Source organism: Empidonax traillii, unplaced genomic scaffold (genome assembly GCF_003031625.1).
Source record: "Empidonax traillii isolate 1590-97213 ecotype Southwest subspecies unplaced genomic scaffold, ASM303162v1 scaffold636:size371350, whole genome shotgun sequence".
NCBI classification, from domain to species: domain Eukaryota; kingdom Metazoa; phylum Chordata; class Aves; order Passeriformes; family Tyrannidae; genus Empidonax; species Empidonax traillii.
In genome coordinates, this window is record NW_020955829.1 from 160,621 (window position 1) to 181,451 (window position 20,831).

General features: G+C 35.2%; 1 protein-coding gene across 10 annotated transcripts in view; it reads right to left on the reverse strand.

Moving 5' to 3' along the window:
• RALGAPA1 (Ral GTPase activating protein catalytic alpha subunit 1) overlaps positions 1 to 20,831 on the reverse strand; it is a 135,102-nt gene that overhangs the window by 75,362 nt on the left and 38,909 nt on the right. For 5 of the 10 annotated variants that reach the window (XR_003572914.1, XR_003572913.1, XM_027899062.1 and 2 more), the window contains exons 16-22: positions 20,152 to 20,313; positions 16,070 to 16,210; positions 8,508 to 10,076; positions 6,466 to 6,590; positions 4,103 to 4,319; positions 2,769 to 2,945; positions 118 to 270 (exon numbers count right to left, since the gene is read on the reverse strand). Coding sequence is in view for 8 of the 10 variants with exons in the window: in XM_027899062.1 (XP_027754863.1) it covers positions 118 to 270; positions 2,769 to 2,945; positions 4,103 to 4,319; positions 6,466 to 6,590; positions 8,508 to 10,076; positions 16,070 to 16,210; positions 20,152 to 20,313 (2,544 nt within the window). In the remaining 2 variants the exon portion in view is untranslated. The remainder of the gene's footprint in view (positions 1 to 117; positions 271 to 2,768; positions 2,946 to 4,102; positions 4,320 to 6,465; positions 6,591 to 8,507; positions 10,077 to 16,069; positions 16,211 to 20,151; positions 20,314 to 20,831) is intronic. The other 5 variants (XM_027899065.1, XM_027899066.1, XM_027899067.1 and 2 more) reach the window with 4 other exon arrangements.

Genomic DNA, 20,831 nt, shown 5'->3' on the forward strand with positions numbered 1-20,831 from the left:
AACAGCCTTATACGGGATTGTTTACAAGTCATGCAATATTAGTCACATATACTACTTCACTATATTGTACTAGAAAGAAAGAAGGAACAAGTTTGTATTTTCTATTCCAGATATTGCCTAGGTCATCTGGCGTCTGTAAAACAGAGTGGTGGAGCTTCTCATCCAGCTGCAGATCCTTCTGCTCAATATGATCTGCGTGAAGAGTGGCAGGAGAGGGTGTCTGTGATCGGGATCCAAGAGCAGATTGGATTGGAGAAGCACTTTCAGAGCCTGTAAATGCAATTTTTAACAGTTACCTTAAAAGCCTTTTCCATTTTCTTGAGCTACTGAAATGTTGTCTAAACACAGCATTAACAGAAAACTGAGCTGCTTTTATGTATCAAATATAAAAATAGTAAGAAGATGTCCTTGTGAATGGTGCTGTGAAAGAAAACAAACTACATGCAGGAAAGCTGAGAGATGAACATCAAAAGCGGTTAGGTAATCACAGGATTAACAGACCTCTACTGGTCCAAATCATTTGAAATGTGTTTGTTCTGCAGCAATTTCAGCATTTTAAAGCAGTTGAATTTCTCATCACATTTCCTCACCTAAATTTCTCTCCAGCAAAATGCTTAAGCAAAAATTTTCCTGGAATAAATGCTTTTTTAGGTTTACTGATGCATGCAAGGTTACTTACAAATAAAAGCTCAAACCAGTAACTGATAATCTTTGATGTTTATCTGCTGATTGGGTTGAGAAAATCTGTATGAAGAGAAAGTTCTGTATAGCTGGAGAAGTTTTACTTCTTCTATGACTGGAAATCAAAAGTGTCTGAATGGAAGTGCTGTAAAGGCATTTTTCTCTGATCATCTCTGAGCAACCTCTCTAGGCAACTATGTGGTCTCCACTACTCTATCTGTGGAGAGTATGTACTTGCATTTTTCTTCTGCACTATCTTACATTTCATATCCTGAATTTGTCTAAAGCTTCTTATAAAAAGCTGAGTTCAGCCACAACAGTCATATGGCAGACAAAAAAGGAATAGATATTCACCCAGACTTTCCTACACAGTAGCACATGTTAAAATGGAAGAATTCAAACCTATTAACTTTAACTCTCAGATAAATGTAACTGGGATACAAAAGCACTACATGTGAAATTCAGTATTAGAGATAAACTGAACTTTGAGGACAGTAATGAATAAGTGAGTCTTTTAAAACAGTAATTTTCCCAAATTATTGTGAGATTAATTGAGAGAATACTTCTCCTTGAGAAATGTTCCTTCTTGTAAAGAGAACAAATTGTTTAAAGAACTAGACAGAAAACGTCAGTGTTATCAAAACTGAAACTGTGGTAAACAATCTCAGTTACATCGTTAAACTGCAAAGGCCTCTATCTCCCTTAAATGACTAAGGCAATGAAGCTTTTACCATCTATTTAAATCAGCATCTCTATGCAGGAGAGAGGGGCACTACTGCTTTGCACACAGACTATTGCTTCACACAACGGGTAATGATACTCCCCTCTTGCTATTGACCGCTTGTTTTCCACACACTTACAAAGACAACATAAGATACAACCTTAAAAGATGTTCAAGAAAACTTTTCTTACTTCATATTCATTCTGTTCATTAACTGGGGGTGAATAAAAGTTCAAGAGAATGAACAAGAAAGAGCAATGAGGAGGAGAAAAAATGAGGCAGACTGAGATAGAGAGGGAAGGAAAGGGATTGAGATGGAAAGAATGAACAGCAGGGAAGGCAGGGAGGGAGCAGAGGAAAGAAGGAAAGAGATCTTCATACGATGGAAGAGAATGGACAGAAATAATTATGAAACATCTGTGGAACTACAGGAGACTCACTAAAAGATACTTCAGCATATGTGGATCTGAATTGGACTAAGACTACTATGGGTTCAACTTGTTCTAGGACTAGCAAACAGCAGTCAACTAGGGTTGTAACAGGAATGGATCAACAAGTATGAAAATGACTATGGACATCTTTAGTTTGGATTTACGAAACCTGCCAAGAGACTGATCTTCAAAATCCTCCTCATGGAGAAGGACTGTCTCTTTGAGAAAGGAGCCCATTCAATTGGGGTTAACTGCATCACTTGGTGGCTGTTACTCTATTATTCTCTCTCACTCTCTCAAGAAACAATTGCAAAATAAATGGGTGGAGCATTGACCTCATCAACTGAGGCCGTTAAACTCTCCTTTCCTACAGGCTTACTTTTTCATGAAAACAAGTAAAGTACTAAAATAAAAAGAATTTTTAAGTTATACAAATGGAAAGTGATGTTACATGGCAAAATAACGTTTTACAGACAATATAGAGACATTAAGATGGATGTATACAAAAGAATCCCATGATACTTAGAGTGATATACTGGTTTGAAAGAATACTGTCAAAGCCTTCCAAAGAAAAACCTTCTCCTGAAAATCAGTTACTTAACTACCAGCAGTAGAAGGACACTTATAAGAGATCTAGCATACATAATGTGGTACGAGTTTCTCCTTGGTAATTGTACAGATTTTGTCACGAAGGGTTTAAAATACATTTAGGAACGAGTTAGAGATCCTAGGGGTAACTAAGTCAGACAAAGGTTTTTGACTTACGTTACTTCACACATTACTTTTCAATACCAGTCAAAAATAATTGAAATAATAATCTTAAAAGGAATATAGATGCATGTAGAAGCTGGAATTTGCATTCTTCAGGATGGGTGAAAAATTTCAGAAATAAGTGCACTTTCTTTTTAGGGCTTTTTTAAAAAAATCTACTTTACCAGTAATAGTTGCAGCTTCAGCAGACAATGGTTGCTGATTGAGACTACTTGTTTCTGAATCTATGTGGAGTGTAGTTAGACTGGCCAGTTCTTGCTCCTCGGCACTCTGCTGCTGTCCTGAAATTGCATCAACGTCAGTAGAAGCTGGTGTCCCTGCCTCAGTGCCAAAGCTGAAATCTGTATGAGGAAAACACTGTATTAACTCAGAACCTACAAATAGCACTAATATGAAAAAAACCCTAAGGTCCAGGACCTCCAAACTCCTCCATGGAAACCTTTTATGTGCATCTTCTATGCTACTAATATACTGTTGCAAAATTTACATAAAATGTAACAGCAGAAAATAATTCACTACTTTGACTAATCTCTTTCCTGTAAGATTAAACCCCTGACTGAAGATCTCCAGAAGACATTCCTGTTTCATGTCCTGCATTCTGCTTGGTTGCTGTAAGTGCACCTATGTGCAAATAAAGTAAAAATAATGGACTCATTAAGGAATTTATTTGCAAAATTTACAAGTTGGAAGAAATATTCAAGTTTGTTGTAAAACCACTAAACTAAAAATATTATGACAAATGATACTCTAAGAAATGTTATTTTCAACTCTAAAGAAAAATGGCAGGTTGAAATGTAGGCTTAAATACCATCATCTAGTTGCGTAATAGTGACATATATAAAAATTGTAATTTCTTCCATAAATTCTATCATATAAACGTTATTTTTATCTTACGTAATACATAAAGCCATAATTCCTAGCAATCACAACGACCCCTTCTGTTCAACAAGGGTGGGAATGAACAAAAAGCATTATGTTATTACACAAAGCACACTAATTTTAACAAAGCTTACTAAATTTACCATGATAATACACTTAGTATCTTGATTACTCTATAGCTACACAAGGGCCCCTGTAAAAATATCAAAAGCACTTCTTTAAGTTTTACCTAAGTGTTTTCAAAAGAATTAAAAACACTTCCGAAGTAAGTAAGTAAGTAACCTTTAATTTTGATATTTTGTGCAAAATAGATGGATACCCTCCAGGGAAAAGATCATATTGTTTTCTAACTTCTGTTCTGTGTTGTTCTGCTTTTTGCACATTACTATTATTTTGAAAAGTAGTATTCCACTGCTCTCTTTCTTAATATACTAAAACCACAATAGGCTCTTGTAAGACCTCTTCTTGCTCCATTAACTTGCTAATGATTTCAACAGGAAATCAAAATATTCTCTCTCTCTACAGAAAATTGCTGGCACGCAACCTTACCAGGAGAAAAGAAAAAAAAATTGTAACAATTAATAAAAAAATGCTATTACTTTTGGAAAAATATACTTGCTTTCAAATTTGCGGCCATCATACTGGAAGGCGCTGAAGGAGTCAGAGTGGCTGTCTGAACTGATGAGGTCACTGCTGCCCGCACTGGCAGGTGATGTCCATTCGGAAGGTACGCCTGGGTCGTCTACGGGACGCATTTGGTTCTGCTTGTTCAATATATCAGGAAGGTCTTTAGGAACTTCCAGGCTGCCAGGACTGCTTCCTCTTCTTGTCACATTCTACACATTGAAGAGACATAAACTATTTTACAATCTTGGATGGCTTATTTACATAAACTGGAAAAAGTAATCCCACATTTGCCAAAGTCAGAATGTAACAAATAGTTCTTAGGTACCTAAACCAGAAATTGTCATCGTACTAAACACATAGCCAAAACTTTCCAAAACCCCAGACAGGCAGCAGCAACTGAAGAGCTCACGCAGTCAGGGAATTTCATAAATTACCAATTTTATTTGCACAATGAATTTTTGGACATATATTGTAAAAGGCTAAGATTCAGACTAGCATGAGCCACATATGCTATAGGCAAGACTTGAGAGAGCAAAATAGTAAAAAAGTATGCTGCATCTAAATTACTAAAGAAAACTTGTTAACCTTGGTTTCAGACATAAGCAGAAATAAATGTCAAGCCTTTTCTAGCCTATAGGCTACCATGTTAAAAGCAAAAATTTAATTTATACAACAAGCAAATGAATTTACTAATTCATGCATTTATCTTCCTATGATTAAACTTCAACTTTGATACTAGTTTGGACACCAAAGATCACATATAACAGAAATTAGGCATGCAGATTTGCTCATAAGGTGGTGGTCTATCTGAAGTATTTCTTTAAGGTATATTTCTCCACAGATAGGACTGTTCACTTGAGAGGGGAGAGATGTAAGTAGAGAAGCCACTTCATGAAACCGTTTGAAATCTTTACGCATTGTGAGACTAAAGATGCCTTCCTTTTACACTAGGCCCAGTCACTTCTGCGTTCTCTTACTATCCTACTACTGATTAGAGATTAACTCAGACTGACAAGCTTTTTGTGATAAGGTTTTAGCATTCAGTAGATACAGCAACTAATCTTAATAATTTGGGTACTGTTCTAAGAATGCATATCTATTGTTGTGTGCCAATTACAAAAATGAGTGGTCGTGTGAGAGTAGTACTCAAACTTATCTTAGTACTCAAACTTGTCTCTTTTCTGCTTAGGAAAGTATCAATTCTCAAAACAAATAGTATTCCCTCCTTTTCTCCTTTCTTTGGGCCAGCTGTGATGATTTCTGTTTTATTAATTTGCAGACTAAGTAAACCTTTTTTATAGACTTCAAGTAAGCATTCTGTGTTGTGATTCAAGACTTATTAACAAGAATACTCTGCACCAATAATCAAGTTTCATAAACATGAGTTCAATACAAAAGAGAAAAAAGCATACATATAGATAAATTCTATAGATCCTCTCTTGCCATTTATACAAGATGATGATAAATAAACAATTTTAATCACTTGCAGAAATCTTCTTCTGCCCCTTATCAGCAACTCCTTAATGACAACTTTCTATAGCAGACTGTCTTAAAATGACCTGCTTCAAAACATCTAAGCAGAAAAAAAGAACTAAACGATTTTGAAACACTGTATTTAAATTGTTACCCATTCTGTTCATCATTTGCAACTTTTGTTTTAATTTTTCTTTTGTTGTTAGTTAATAAGCACTTATCTCTTCAGCTCAGTTGTCTCAATCTGTAAGCATTCAACAGTAACCAGAAATTCTTGACTTAAAATTGATTAAAATTTCCCATTATGAATGCCATTCCAAACAACATGACACTTCTGGAAAAGCGCAGGAAGAAAGCATATGAAAAGGTGGGTTGACTGCCAGCACACTACTTACAAGAAATTATTCAACACTTGGAAGTGAAATTAAAAAAAAAAAAAAAAGGAAAACACATATACTGGACCAGTTTTTTTAGTCAGTTGCATTGACTATACCTGTAGAGAACAGTACTGTACTACAGCCTGATACTTAACTCCATACCACTCTGAGGACTGCAAATTTACATAGAAACTATTACTCTGAAAATATCCATGTACAGAGATCTTTACAGGTGCAATTAAGGTTGCTTAATTCAATGAGAGTATTCACCTGGCAGTAACTTCTGCATTGGTTTCACAGTGAAGATTTAACAGACATGAAAACATAAATGGTAAAAAATGGCAGGAATCTATCTCAAAGACAAGGAATAATTAAGCAATATTCTTAATTCTGATTCATAACAGCTAAAGAAATACATTTTAGTGAACTGATTTATAATGGCATTGGCAAGTTCACATATATATGCAGACTTAAGTATTGAAAAGTAGCGAATTTAAAGGCTTACCAGTGCACTACCACTGCGGAGTCTCTCAGCTATAAATTCATCCATGAGGTCAGGAACATTTGTATTGCTACTGCCAATATCACTATCAATAGGGTGCAGCTTTTGACTCATGTCCTCTCTATTAGCTAAAAGCAAATGAACAACCATTTATAGCAAAGACTGCATCAAGGCATTTTCAACACAAAATGTAACTAATGAAAAAACCTGCTAATTAACAGAAATTAAAAAAATCAAAATGGCCAGACATGCATTTTAAGAATGTCCCTCTTTAAAGCAGACTCTACTTTCAGAATTAGTACGGCTTCTTCTTCCCACTAAGCAGGGGTTAGTTGATTTCCACTTCCACCTTCAAGAGCAGGAAGCTTATAGGTAAGCACTACTCAAAGTTGTTAATGCTTGCTTTAAGGATAAAGCGTATGTTCTTCCTCCATATCACAAGTAACAAATCCTAAAAAATGTATATGATTCCTACAGGCTTCTTCTTCATTGCATTCCTAATGAAAAGCAACGTAGTGGAAAAAGTAAACTAGGTTGTAATATATACTAATGACAAATGTCAATGTGGCACTGTATATAGTTAGTATAAATTGTACAAAGAAAACGTTACATAATCAAATTACATGCTAGTAGGTGGAATGAAAATTCTAACACTGAATGATCAATGGTTATGAACAATTAATTAAGTTCACTCATTTATCAGTGTTAAATTTTTGATATAACTATACTGTTCATATTTAACTGTGGCTGTTACACCTGACTTCATGATATTCACCTTTAAAGTCTTCAAGTTATTCCAGTTCACGTTCTTTTTATAATAATTTTTCTCTCAATGTCATCTCTCTTTAGACTACGGTGTAGTTTATTCTAACAAGGAGGCTCTGTTAAATGTTACAAATTTCAAATAATAGGTACTTCTAAAATTGGTGTTTCCTAGATATCTCCTTTTCAGAAGTACAGATTCGGCAGAGCAGCAAATCCTTTTAGTGAGACCCATGACAGTAACGCGCTCGGGTGCTGTGCTTACAGAGACTGCCCTCAGGTGGCATTAACATCTCAATGCAGGAGGCATTGCAGAATCCTCTGTTAAATCATGCCAGCATAACAATGGGAAAAAAAGAAAACCTGCATTACTGCTGAAAGTTAATTTATTGTTCATTTAAGGTGGTGTGAACTAAGACAATGGATATTAGAGCGATAGCCTTCGTTTTTGATCAATCCACAGAGGTCTCACAGTTAACAGGAGAGACTATCACGAGACCTTCATGAACATCCATGATTCTAAGAGAAAAAGAAAGCAATGCAAGATGTTGCCAAGATGTACCTGCAGCCATTTTGATGAATGAATGTAGGAAGGCCTATGTCATGTTTTGAAAAAGACTCGAACAAAACCTTATGATCAGACTCAGGGAATGGTTGTAATGAAATCATTCCACTAATAGCAGACTGCTGTCTCACACTATTTTTTAGAAATTATCTAAACTGACCTCCAAATGTAAATTTGAGGGGCTTTTTTTGTTTTGTTTTGGAGGAGGAAAAGGAGGAAGAGGATGGGGAGGAAGAAGAAAACACACTAAATGAACCAGAAATACAATCATTTCAACCCAGCTGGTCGAGAGCCAGGTCCTTCTGATATGCAAACTACACTCAGTGTAGAATAGTACATTCTGATAAAATATGTATATGCCAATCAGACAGTAGGCTGAATTTTAAGGTTCTGCATGGTAGATGAAAATTCAGAAGTCTCAAGGCTTAATCCTTTTTAAGGTCATTTACTGTCTCTTCCTCTTCCCTAACCTGATGGTCTTCAGCAGCAAAGAGGTTCAACTAAATATCTTGAAAAGAAAAATTAGTAACTTAAAGTATGTAAATGTAACTTATGCTGGGAGAAAAATCAGCTGGCTGTAGGCGCATGCATAACCAAACAGGGAAAGCAGTGATCATCCCAAAGCCTTTTGATTGCTTATCAGAGCTTGCTTCAGTTGCATTAAGCCAAACTGGTGTTGCCTTTCTCCTTTTGCGCTCTGCACACTGTTAGTGCTCACCTGCAGCTTTCCTTCCAAAATAGCCCATTACATGACTGTACAGATCCCTCAGTGGAGCCTCTGCTGGCATTCTGTTCTGCCTCTGTGGGGAAACATTTGCCTTCGGCTTCGAAAGAGCATGTACAACAGTTTTATAAACACCACCCAGGGAGCCCTGCTGTTGTGCCGACTCCTGACCTGGTGCCCTAAAGGCACTACGATTATGGAACTGACTAACTGCAGTACCTTCTTTCTGCAACACAGCTGCTTGAGTTTCTGTAGATTCCTTAATTTGCTTGCTGCCAGATGATGCAGCATTGATTGCATCTAGATGTCTATATATTCCAGGTCTAATCAGCTCTGTGGCACTTGATGAGCTGGTGCTTGTACTGGTACTGCTGTTGCTGCTACTACTACTGCTACTACTGAAGCCACCGAGTTTACGAAGTCTTGCTTTCCAAGCAGCCTCTTTGCTCTCAAGAGGATTGTAAAATTGAACCGATTCTGTAGATGGCCTAAAAGTAACATGAACACTATTTCTTTTTTTAGTTGTTATTTTCATGATTTTGGCCCTATGAGTTACAGTTTCAGATATACTTCTTTTAGTTGGTGCCAGTTTGCTTGTGCCTGTGATGTAAGGCATTTGAGGGTCAACTTGTGCTTTAGAAAGAATTTTCTTTGCATGGATAATACGTGAGTTGGTCAGCTTTTCACTAAACTGGGCACTTTTATGCTTTTCACCTACTGCTGCTTCCACAACTAAATCTACATCAGCTTCAGTGGCTGCTTGCCTATACAAGCATCTCTTCCCTTCTTTGCTGCTAGGACTACTTGACCCATGATCAAATATGCTTTCACAGTGTTTATTAATATCTAACTGTCTGGCTTTATTGAGCGCTTGATTTCCCGTAAAGAAGTCTACTTGAGTAGGTGCAATATTACTTATAAAGCCACTTGGGTTTTGTTCTAGGTGCAGCTCCGTGTTATCGTCTCTTTCTGTAACAGTGATGCTATTTGTGCATTGCCCAGTCTGATCTCTATTTTCTAATCCATCCAGTGGTAATCTATCATCCCTATTTACTGATGTATCAACGTCATGAGCAGAAGCCTTACATTTATCTATCTCAAAGTTACCGCAAAGTTCTTCTTTTTCTTTAAGATATTCTCTCAGAGAGGAAAGGAGATCATCTTCACCTTCAAGGTCAACATATTGGCTTTGTTCAAAGGCAGAGTTTGCAAATTCTACCGGCCCTATTAAATGACAAAGATGGTCATAAATACTATCCCCAACTTCCAAGGAGGACTCTCTGCTATTTGTATCAGTGATATGGCTTTCAGTGGATCTATGCATTGAAGAGGTCTCAGTGGAACTCTGTAAGCTTGGAGCATGATGGGATGAACTGTCAATGACAGGAACTGCACCTTTCGCTCGTTCAACTGCGAATGGTTCCAGGATGTCAGAGGTGCTGCTGCTTCGTGGCAGTGGTTGTTCCTCATTTAACGCACCAAAAACTTCACTTGGAGCATCCTCACTCTGTGAAAAATGTCTGACTCGAGGTGGACGTGGAAGAATTTGAGCATCGTCAATGTCTGTAGAAAAAAGTATATGTAACATGCACAAAAATTTACATACAGAGACAATATATATTTCCCACTACATCATCATTACATGACTTTAAAAGCCAGTAAAGTCCAAAGCCTTGTTTTCTTAGATACAATAAAAATATTTTTTCCAATACTAGAGTGTTAAAAACACACGCACATAATATCCAGTACAGAATGTAATATAAATGAGTTAGACCATCAGAACACAGTTTTAAATGTTAACATGCATGAAAACAAACAGTGACATCATGGAACGTTTGGAAATACAGTTAAAGCTAGAGCTGTGCCAATAAGTTCAATAATTCAACCAATCTTATTCCAGCTTGCTGAGGAAATGGTTACAAATTAGCTTAACAGTAGTACTCCATTTGTGGAATTTACATCTTCAGAAAAATGGGCAACTCCAAAGAGAACAAGCAAGTTTTTTTGAAACTTAGGATTGTCTACTGAAGTGGTAAACTATTACTTTTAATTACTTGTAGGAATATGTATAAACTACTGAAATTTTAGAAAGAATACTATAACTATAAATATTATGGGATATGGAATTTAGTGTATACCTAAGACTAAATATTTTAAATGACAAAAAAGAGCTGACTATACAGAGGAGATGACTAGAGATAACAGACAATTTAAAGATATACCCCTTTTCCTTAGAAGGACATTTTCTCTCTCACCTTCAAAATGTGAAACTAAATACTTAATGAAGGTTTACCTTCCCCTCTTCTTCCAGTTTGACTCAGCAAATTTAACATACATGAGAATTAAAGAATTAAGGACTTTGATACAGAAAAACATCCTGCAGCCTCACAACAGTTAACATTAGAGTAAACCCACTTTTGTTTATGAAAAGACCAGAATATGTTATGACCGCTTAAATTAGTGATTCCTTGACTCTGTTGAGACTCCTAATATGTTAGTATGGGTACAAATCATAGTTAACTGTAATGAAAGCCACAATTCAAACATGGATCACCTAGGAATTGTGCAGAAGTATCTTCAGCTCACTTTGCATCAAACATAAAGAAACTTCAGACACCTCTTCAGAGTTCCTGATGTGTTACAGAAACACTATATACTATCAAATCACCAGAGCAGGCAAGGCTAAATATCTCCTACAGACAATTCAGCTAACTATAAGATTTCATGCTATTCCTTGCAGTCTTTTTATGAGATAAGTACTTGAACAGCAAGGTAAAAACAGCTGGTTTTTGTTTCTGTTTTCTGTTGGTTTCCTTCTGATAGAATTCTTTATTCTGAAGATTAATGTTACTACCTGCTACTTAAAAAGTTGTAGATACACTTTCAAAGTCAGGAACAACAGTAAAGAGCTTAAATGAACACCAGCAAGAGTTATTTGCCACAATAAACAGACTTACCTTATTGTTCTATCTAGAGGGTTTAACTTCAGGACTGCAGTGGTGAATTTACTTAGTATCAGAACAAAATTTAATCCCTTCTCTCTCCCCTAACTTTGATGTGTTACAGCCAAAATAAAGTAATTTTTATAATTATATTTTAAAATATTTCTATTATTACTAAATATTATCTATAAATATTACAAAAATGTTTCAAATTATTACTTTGTGGCTTTATATATTTCAGTAATATTGAATATTTATAATCTTAAAAACCTGTTTTGAAGTGCTCACACTTTTCTGAGAACATTCGAGCTGGAGCTGAATGTCCTCATATTTTGCTTCTGAGCAAAGCATATAAACCAGAGGAATGAGATATATCTGTACTTAACTAAACATATGTGTTCCAAGAAGAGGAAAAAAAGTATTTCCATGCTCAGTTTTTCAGAGAAGTTAAAATTTGAAAATTAAAGTCTGTCCTCATACAAAGTTTACCGAATTGTAAAGAAGCTATTAGACAGGAAACTGAGAGATCTATGTTGGAAAAAAGGGAAGAGACATCCAACGTATCTCAGAAAATAAACATGAACTGAAAAATCATCAAATACAACACAATCTATTGTCCTTTTTCTCTTCAGCTTTGATAAGCAACACATTTCTCATCATTGTTCTTGTTCAACTTATTACTAACTACATGAATGAACGCCCTCTAAAACAAATGGTGTCTCCCTCTAGCTGGAACTGTTATTTCAAACTCTCTGTTGACTTAGGCAGAGATTAACACAGGTTGTGCTCACATAGTCTCAAGCTGCTTCTTACAGCTGTAAAGAAAGGACTACAAGCTTCAGTCAAAAATATGTATGGCATTATATATATGAGATTAATATCTGCAACTGTGATATACAAATCTCATCTTGAGCCCTCAGTATGCATATTTCATTCCTATTATAAACTGAACCTTATCTAGAGCAACAGCCTAGGAATCACATGCTTGCTTGCGTGAAGTAATCATGACTTTCTACAATGTTAAAAATAACTGGACAGAGAAGTCACAATGCACACAAAGCAACTCCACACACTGAAATAAATTCAGCTAGATTTATTTCAGTGTTGATCCAGAATTAATTTTAGGTGCTTGTATATGCAGGACTAGCACATAGAAGTACAGGTTTTCAAACATGTGGCTGTGCCAATAGAGATTTCTTTTTTGTAGAACTGAGGAAGAAACAAAGGAAATGAACAATGTTATTGCAATACCAGCACTGAAAACACAGACAATATTTAAAAACCCAAACAAACTGCTCCTTCACAATCAGGGCTCACTATTACATGCAACTATGCAGTCAAATTGGGACACCATAAGCTCTTTAGGAGTTTGTACATTGCAATTGTGTGCCAGAAGGCTGTGTACCTGACACCCTGTGTGCACTTAATGGAAATACTGCCCTGGCTCCTTATATGTTACAATGAGGAAGAGTTGAAATTGGTAGACCTGGCCAATCTCATCCAGTCATAACTTTGCTTAAATCAACCTTACCTCTCCTTTTTTTCTGCTAGAAGGCAGAAAAAGAAGGTAGCTTTTCAGCATCAGGTGGGAGATGAATAAGCTAAAATACAAACTCATGGAGAGACGTATTCTGACAAGATAGCATGAGTACTAATAGAATATTCCCATATTATGCTGGGAGAGGTTTATATTTCATCATGAAAAGTTAGTTCAGGAAGTAGAGAAAAAATAACATGTTTTGGTTCTCAGCTTTCATTTTTTTTTTTTTTATAAGAACACATTCTGTGAGTTTCTAGGAATAAAGAATAACTACAGGTATACTAACATTACAATTATGATTTCTTTATATTTCATCTTAATGATTACTTACTGCTTTGGGAGCAAGGTTGTAAAGGCATAATACGCATCTCCCTTTCATGTTAATGAAAATCCTCAACAGTTCCAGAACAAATGGTTATTTTACCTTATCAAAGTGTAAGACTGGATTTGTTATGATTCTAACAGGCTAAAGGAAAAATTCTCTTTAGAAACATTGCAGATTTGCAACAAATACACTATACAAATCACTTTAATAACTAAATACCTTAAGGTATAAATCACTTCCACTTTCTGGATATTATTTGAAAAGTTGCAAATATTCTGCACATGGAAATACAGCATAACTTAGAAACTACACGAAGGAAATACAGTCTTAGGAAAAGCATTCTGTATGATGCTAGATGACTGGAAGTCAATATTGAGCTTTTGCAAAATATTTTGTCAATCTACTGACTGATCTTCAAGAAGAAATATTATGTCTCAATAAATAACAAAGTATAGTTAAGTGAGGTGTTCTGCCATACAAAATCTTGAAAATTAATATACTGTACAAAAAGTAAAGGTTTGGGCATAAATGCTTTTTGTTGGACTACCTGTCCAGATTTACCAGTGTTCAGTGAGTCCACGTTGAGGAGTTTCACAGCTAAAAAGGAGTTACTTCCAGAAACCTAATATTAGGAATTCTATTATTTTGGAGTAAGTTGAAATGTTCTCTCCTTCAAGTTGTGTTGGATTGTAAAGACATTTTGGATAAAAGGGATATTTATAGAATCATGAAATAAGACAAAGGGCTGTCAGAGCCGTATCATTCATCACCTAGAACACACTTATGGTAGAAGCAATTTGATTACTTCCTAAATTACATACTGTACCTCTGGAAACAGAAGGCCCTCAGAAAATAACATTTACTGCAAGGAAAATGATAAAGCTTCATGTGAAAAAAAAAAAAAGAAAAGATAGAGAGCACAATTAAAAATGCAGAAAATTAAAAGAGCAAAGTGCACTCTGATCCAGTGGACAGTGTATCCTTCACTCTGCTACTTCCCCTTCAACACTCTAATGGCTTGCTTTTCTTCACTAGAGCTTTTTAGTTTTCTGGCAATGTTCAAGATTCTTGAGTACATCATGAAGTTGCTGCAACATGCATCTGTTTGAGAAGCCACAAAAACCAGGAAGGGCATAGGACCTTTTCTGTGTTTGAAGTGCAAAGGTCTGTAACATCACTTTACTTTTAAGAATTACATTGGTCATGCAGTTTTGTATTGGATGAGTATCAACAGAAAGGATAACATCAAGAGAGTCATAAGGTTTGGGACACATTAGAAGTAAGATGCAAGCCAGGACTTTTCCGAAACATAGATGATGAAACTGTCTACAACAGCACTTTTGCCTTCTTTAAGACAGAATAATTAAGTATCTGATTATGTGACAAAATAATGAGTAACTCCCTTCTGCAGGTGCTTCCTTAAGAATTGACAATTTCCAACAATGCCACGGCCAGGTAAGATGTATTTTCTAACAGGTTGTTCATGTATCGTTCCTATGAAAATCTCTATCTTCTAAGTTCTAATCATTTATAGCTCAGAGAAGATACTCTTTGCACTCATACATTTATTAATTTACTACATATAATTGGTAGTTTATTAAACTTACTTTGTAATTGTACATTGGGAAAACCCGGTCTCTGTAGAGTGGGTACCTTGAACTTTCCTGATTCTCCATTTATGTTTTCAGACTGAACACTAAGGCACCAAATTTCTACTTCACTACAAGAATTTTGTGACAAATGACAAAATACAATTATGAAGATACAGTTCTTGGAACTTTTTGGGTAACAAAGGCAGACAGGAGAGACAGAAAAGAAAAAAAATGCCCATAACACCACTATTGCCATTAAGTGCTTCTATTTGTACACAGTTTTGTCTATACATATATAGTCCTCCCACTGTGCTTTCGTTTTGGTGGGACATAGGCATAACATGAATGTCAGCCTTAACACGCTACTAATTTATATCTATGCAATAGCTGGAAAAACAACATTATCTCTAAACATGCATTTTTTAAATCTGTGCTGATTCTAATTCCTGAACCTATCCGTTCAGAGAAAATTATCCAAGATAAGCTACTGTCAGACTTGTAGTCAACTACCTTGCTGGACCAAACAGAATGTTGAGGAAAACCACAGTTCTAAAAAATGGATCATTAGGAAAATAACATCAAAACACAGCACTCGAGAATTCCGAACTACAGATTTTTTAAAATGTTTTTATATGTTAATGAAAAACAGTCATACTCTAAGGCATATTATATGATACTTCATATACCATACACTTCATTCTTTTTTCTTGGGAGCTAAAGTGTTCACACAACATCTATGACACTGAATTCAAAAATTTACAGAGAAAGATGTAAATGGCAAATCAAAGTAAAATTAGGTTCTTCCTTTCCCTCCCTCACTCATCACAAATAAAAATTTTAGACTAGCTGTACTCTCTGGTAGACAGACGCTATATTGCTGCTTAACAATAAATTGAAAAAGCGAAGATATTTTTCTAATTTTCACTTTTATGATCGTAAACATTGGCACAGCACTAACTTCTAACAGTTCCAGAATGAATTGTAAAATAGCATGGCATCTTACATAACTCAAAATATTAATTCTTAATCTCTTCCCCTCTCCCACCATCCCCAGAGTATTTTTACTTTGAAAAAATTTAATGATTTAGCAGAATTTGAAAGCAGAAGGTTTAAAAAAGTGATAAAGGGGGTGCAGAAATTAGCAGAGGTGGCACTACCTGAAAGCTCATCAGAAAGGGGAGTGAGAACAATATCAGGCAAGAAGGGTTTGGAAGTATGGATCAGAACAGGAGCACTTTTAGCACTGCGTATATAGGCCGATGGCAGAGCACATTCACCAATGGATCGGCTTCTCATGGCTTTAAAAAGGAAAAGAAAGAAGTGGGGAAGGAAAAAAGAAGAGTGACTATAATGAAAGGCTTGTGTCACAGAAAAAGCAGCAACAGAGAAAACAAAGATAAAAAGGAAGAAAATTCAAAAATTAAAACATTTCAGCACGGCAGATATTGGCAGAGCTGTAAGAAAGAAAAAAATCAGTGGACACATAAGACATTCTGAATTTTCAACTTTTATGTAAAGCAGCAACAATGCCTTTATTATGACAATTACAGCGATTTTGCATTCCAAATCAAGAAGCTAATTAACACTTTTTCCCACTGCATCAGGGGTTGAAAAATCAAAGTTGCTTCACAAGCACTCAGAACTTGATTTTTTTTAACAGAAAAAGTAACTTACACTACATCTGCATTTTTCTAGTTTCCTTTGATTTTCTCCTCAAAATGTCTCTCTGTATTTTACATACACCCATACTCTTGAATTCATGTTCTCCAAAAGAGATTCAAAAGCATAGGGAGAAAATTATCAGTTCTGTGTGGAGAAATTTCCAATAAAACTTGTTATAGTTCTACATTAAAAGTGAAATGACTGAAGCGAAATGGTTTGACAACAAAAAGCAGTAAGTTGGTTCTCATCCATAGGGCCTGGCTTTTAATTGATACTGGATAAATCTTACTAAACTGATGTTAAATCACCTTCTCATATTTCACATCCTGCCACCATTCCTACAGAACAGAAAACTTACATAAGAATTGTGGTATCGCAATCAAGGTTATATCTGTAGCTTTACTAATAGATTTAAAATAAACCTTTATGACACTTGTTTTCCTCTGTCAGAGCAAGAACTGATACTGCATTCAACTTCAAAGTACACTGGAAGTTCTTCAAAAAGAAACAGTCATTGTTTCAAGCAGTTTCCTTTTCAAACTGTTGCAAATCTGTTAGCTTGTGTTAAAATTATTGCTGATAAACTTCAGTGCATCTTACATAAATATTGTCAGTGCAATATCTGAACTTTTCTCTCCCTCTCTATATATATTTTCAAAAAAACCATGGAATGAAGACTTAGAATCTCAGTGCACCTAATCTGCATGGGAATCAAATGTACTTGAATGGAGTGTAGTGAAAGCCGAGCACATCACACTTCTAAAACAGGTTAAAGAATTGCTACTAACATGTAGATAACCTGGGTAGGTTCATCTCTGTGAATCTTAAAATGAATGCATACAAGAGAAAAAAACTACATAGTAAATATTAAGGGTCTTTTCCAACCTAAATGATTATAAATAAATCAAGCTTTTGAAATTGGATACTGTGCTGATTATAAATCTTAACATACAGTGTTCCTCTTGAACACCCATTTGACTGGATGTTTTCCACCATATTACATTCAAATTAGTACTAAAGCAGAGGCAGACAATATCAGAATGTGGACTATATATTCGACAATTTATAACTTTCCACTGTTGTCTATAAGCAAAAGCAGAACAATAAGATGGTAAATTCTTTTTGATACAATATTTCAGAGGATTAGAACCTGTTGCCTAAGTGAAAAATCTAGCCTTATAGAAGATTTTTCAACCCATATGCATACTATGTTTAAAGGCCCTTTTCCAAAAATTACTTTACATAAGTTCAGGCTAAAAATGTACACACTGCATATCAGAAAAGCTGTGATTTTTATTTGAGTAACACGCACACACACATATTTGGTGCAGCAATAAATGTGTGCTGGCATGATGATGGCTCAAAAAATAGAGGTGCACAGATGTACACAGAAATGTGTACAACATAAAACAGATGAAAAAGAAACCCCAGCTTTTTCTTACCATAAAATACTCAACATGCACATCCCCCCTACTCAGATATAAAGAGTATATATTACTCACAATCAAAGGGAATGTAATACATATCAGATATCATGCAACATATTTAAGGTCTGACTCAATTACAGCCTTAATTTGTGGAACTAGTGCTAAACTGAAGAAGATCTGACCAGCAAAATGCTCTATCAAAGATTTTTCTTTTTGTGACTATTTTTTTATTATGTGACTCTGCATTAACTGGAACAGATTAAGAAGCATCTGAACAGCTCTCTTTGCAGACCTGAGAGGCAATAACAAACAACAGTTTGCAGGCATTTAAGACAGATGTAACATTTTGCAACATTTTCTTCATTAATATTTAAAAAAACAGAAGAGTTTGGGATTCTGGTTCTGGAAATTCCCTGTGGGTTTTTCATCTTTTAAAATCACCCTAGCAGTTCTGGGATGCTTGTCCACAGATGGTATTCTTCAATATGAATAGAGTTGAAATTTTAACTGGCTGCAGTAATACAAAGTTGGCTCATGAATATCAGATATGTAAGACTACTGGAGAAAAGGAACAAAACCATTGAAGCTAAAGACCAGTGAAACTAAAATCAGATTAGGTTGCTGCTAACCAGGTGAATATATAGCTTAATTAGGATAAGTTCCAGTAATTTTAAGGCTAACACCATATAAGTAGCCATACTTCAAATAGCAGAAAAACAAAATCATTAATAAATTGACCAAACAACATAACCTTCTGACAGAATATCTGAAACATTAAAATTTTGTGAAGAAGAAATTTTAACATGAGCTTTACCTTGTTAAGAAATTAAGACTTAAAACAAAACCCTAATAACTGTTAATCACAGACAATCTACACAGAAGGAGAAATTACATTTAAAGTATCTGTAATCCATGAGGAAAGCTAGGTACTGTCAGCATGAGATACAGGAAAAGCTGTGTAGCATTTGAACGTGCAAAAAAGACAGCAAATTTTGGAGTAATTACTTCATTTTTTCTCATTTCTGTACGGCTTACAGGACAATTAATTCTCCCACATCAACAAGAGCCTTAGGAGAGAATAAATTTTTAAAATGAAGAATTTTGAAGAATATTCAAATAAAAACTTTCTCTAAACAACATCTGTGACTTAAAAAAATAATTGCAAATATTTTTGGAAAAAGAAAGAAAATGTTCATTTCTGAACAGGTAGCACAATTATATATTGAATGGCCAATATGCATCCCAAGTTTCTAAAACTGTGTCAGAATGCACCTACTTCCAAGAAGTATCATTGAAGCAACAACACACAATGACTGAAGCCACTACTACTATAGAGATGGTAAAAAAAGAGATATTCCTTAAAAGGTTCTTATTTTAAATAAAAAATTAAAATCAGCTCAATCTTCCTTCACATAAGGAATAGCACTGAGATCATCAAGATGAGACAACAGCATAAAGAAATTTATAGTCCGGTTTGTGTTAACTTAGTCTAAGCAAACCATATGAACATAAATGATACTTCTTTTGAGGAGTTCACCTAAAGCATTGCTCAGCATCACTCATTTCTAACACAGTAAAGAGTATCTGCAAGTAATAGAATTGAGAAAGAGATGATTTCAGAAATGGAGAATTGCACATATCCATGTCAATCTTTTCATTACTGCAATATGCAGAGCATACTAAAAAACGGCATATCTTATGAACTATGCAGACATACACCTACTTTTCATGCTTTCCTTTGAACACTTTGAAAATACTCAACCCATCTTGTGTAGTTTCTGAAAACACACTTAAGAAACCTTCTCTTACCCACCTATCCACACCATTGCTCAAACCATTCCAGCTTTTTTCTCCTTCATACATACACAATGGTATTCTTTTCCAGTCCAGCTTAGGCATGTGATCAAACTCATTAAGAATTAACATATCAAATGTATTATTTTCATTTGCAGTAACTCTAATTCTAATAACCACAAGTTATTCAGTTATCCTCAAAGCACATCAAGCTGCATAATTTACACATTTAACTAATGTGTAAATTATTACAGATAGTATACCTTTGTGAAGTTATCCACACTGCTACAGAAGTCAGTTATTAATTCCTTACCCTTTCTCAAATGTCACTTCTATCAGCTCTTAGAGATACTTACCAACTGTTTTCTGCCGTACTATGCTTCTTGCCTTTTCTGTTCCTGGAGAGCCAGTGGTTGTAGCACTGCGTTGTCTCATTGGTGCTTGTCCAGGCTGATCACGGCTCCAGCCTCTAGAAAAGGACTTATCGACAGAAGACTTCGGGAATTCGTGCCCAACTCCTGCAAAAACAGAATTGCAAATCTATTCACTTCTATTCTGATATCACCAGATAATTGCAGTTGTATTCTTTCAAAGAGTTTTAAAGCTGGATGGAATAAATCAAGTTACCAATGCAAGCATGATTTCAAAAGCTCAGCCAGCACTAACGCTGAGGGATACTCAAACTTCTTCAGAAGTGTTGGTTCTATCAAACTACTGTAATTTTCTTTTCCAAAAAGAGAGTCTACAAAGGCTGTAGTCAGATAAAATACATAACATTTCCTTTGCTATTCCTACTAGATAAGACACATAAAATCACACATTCCAAAACATTAATATTGTGGAGGTTTATCTGAATAATTTTGTGACATTGAGGAACATAAAATAATTATGATAAAATATTTTTACACAAAATGCAAAAGCAAAAAAATGGGACGATGGGTTCAGAAAAAACAGCTCTTTGGGAATTGAGAAAAAATACTATAGTAAGATGGAAAAAATTCATATTTGAAATTTATATTAAGTAAATAAAGCTCAT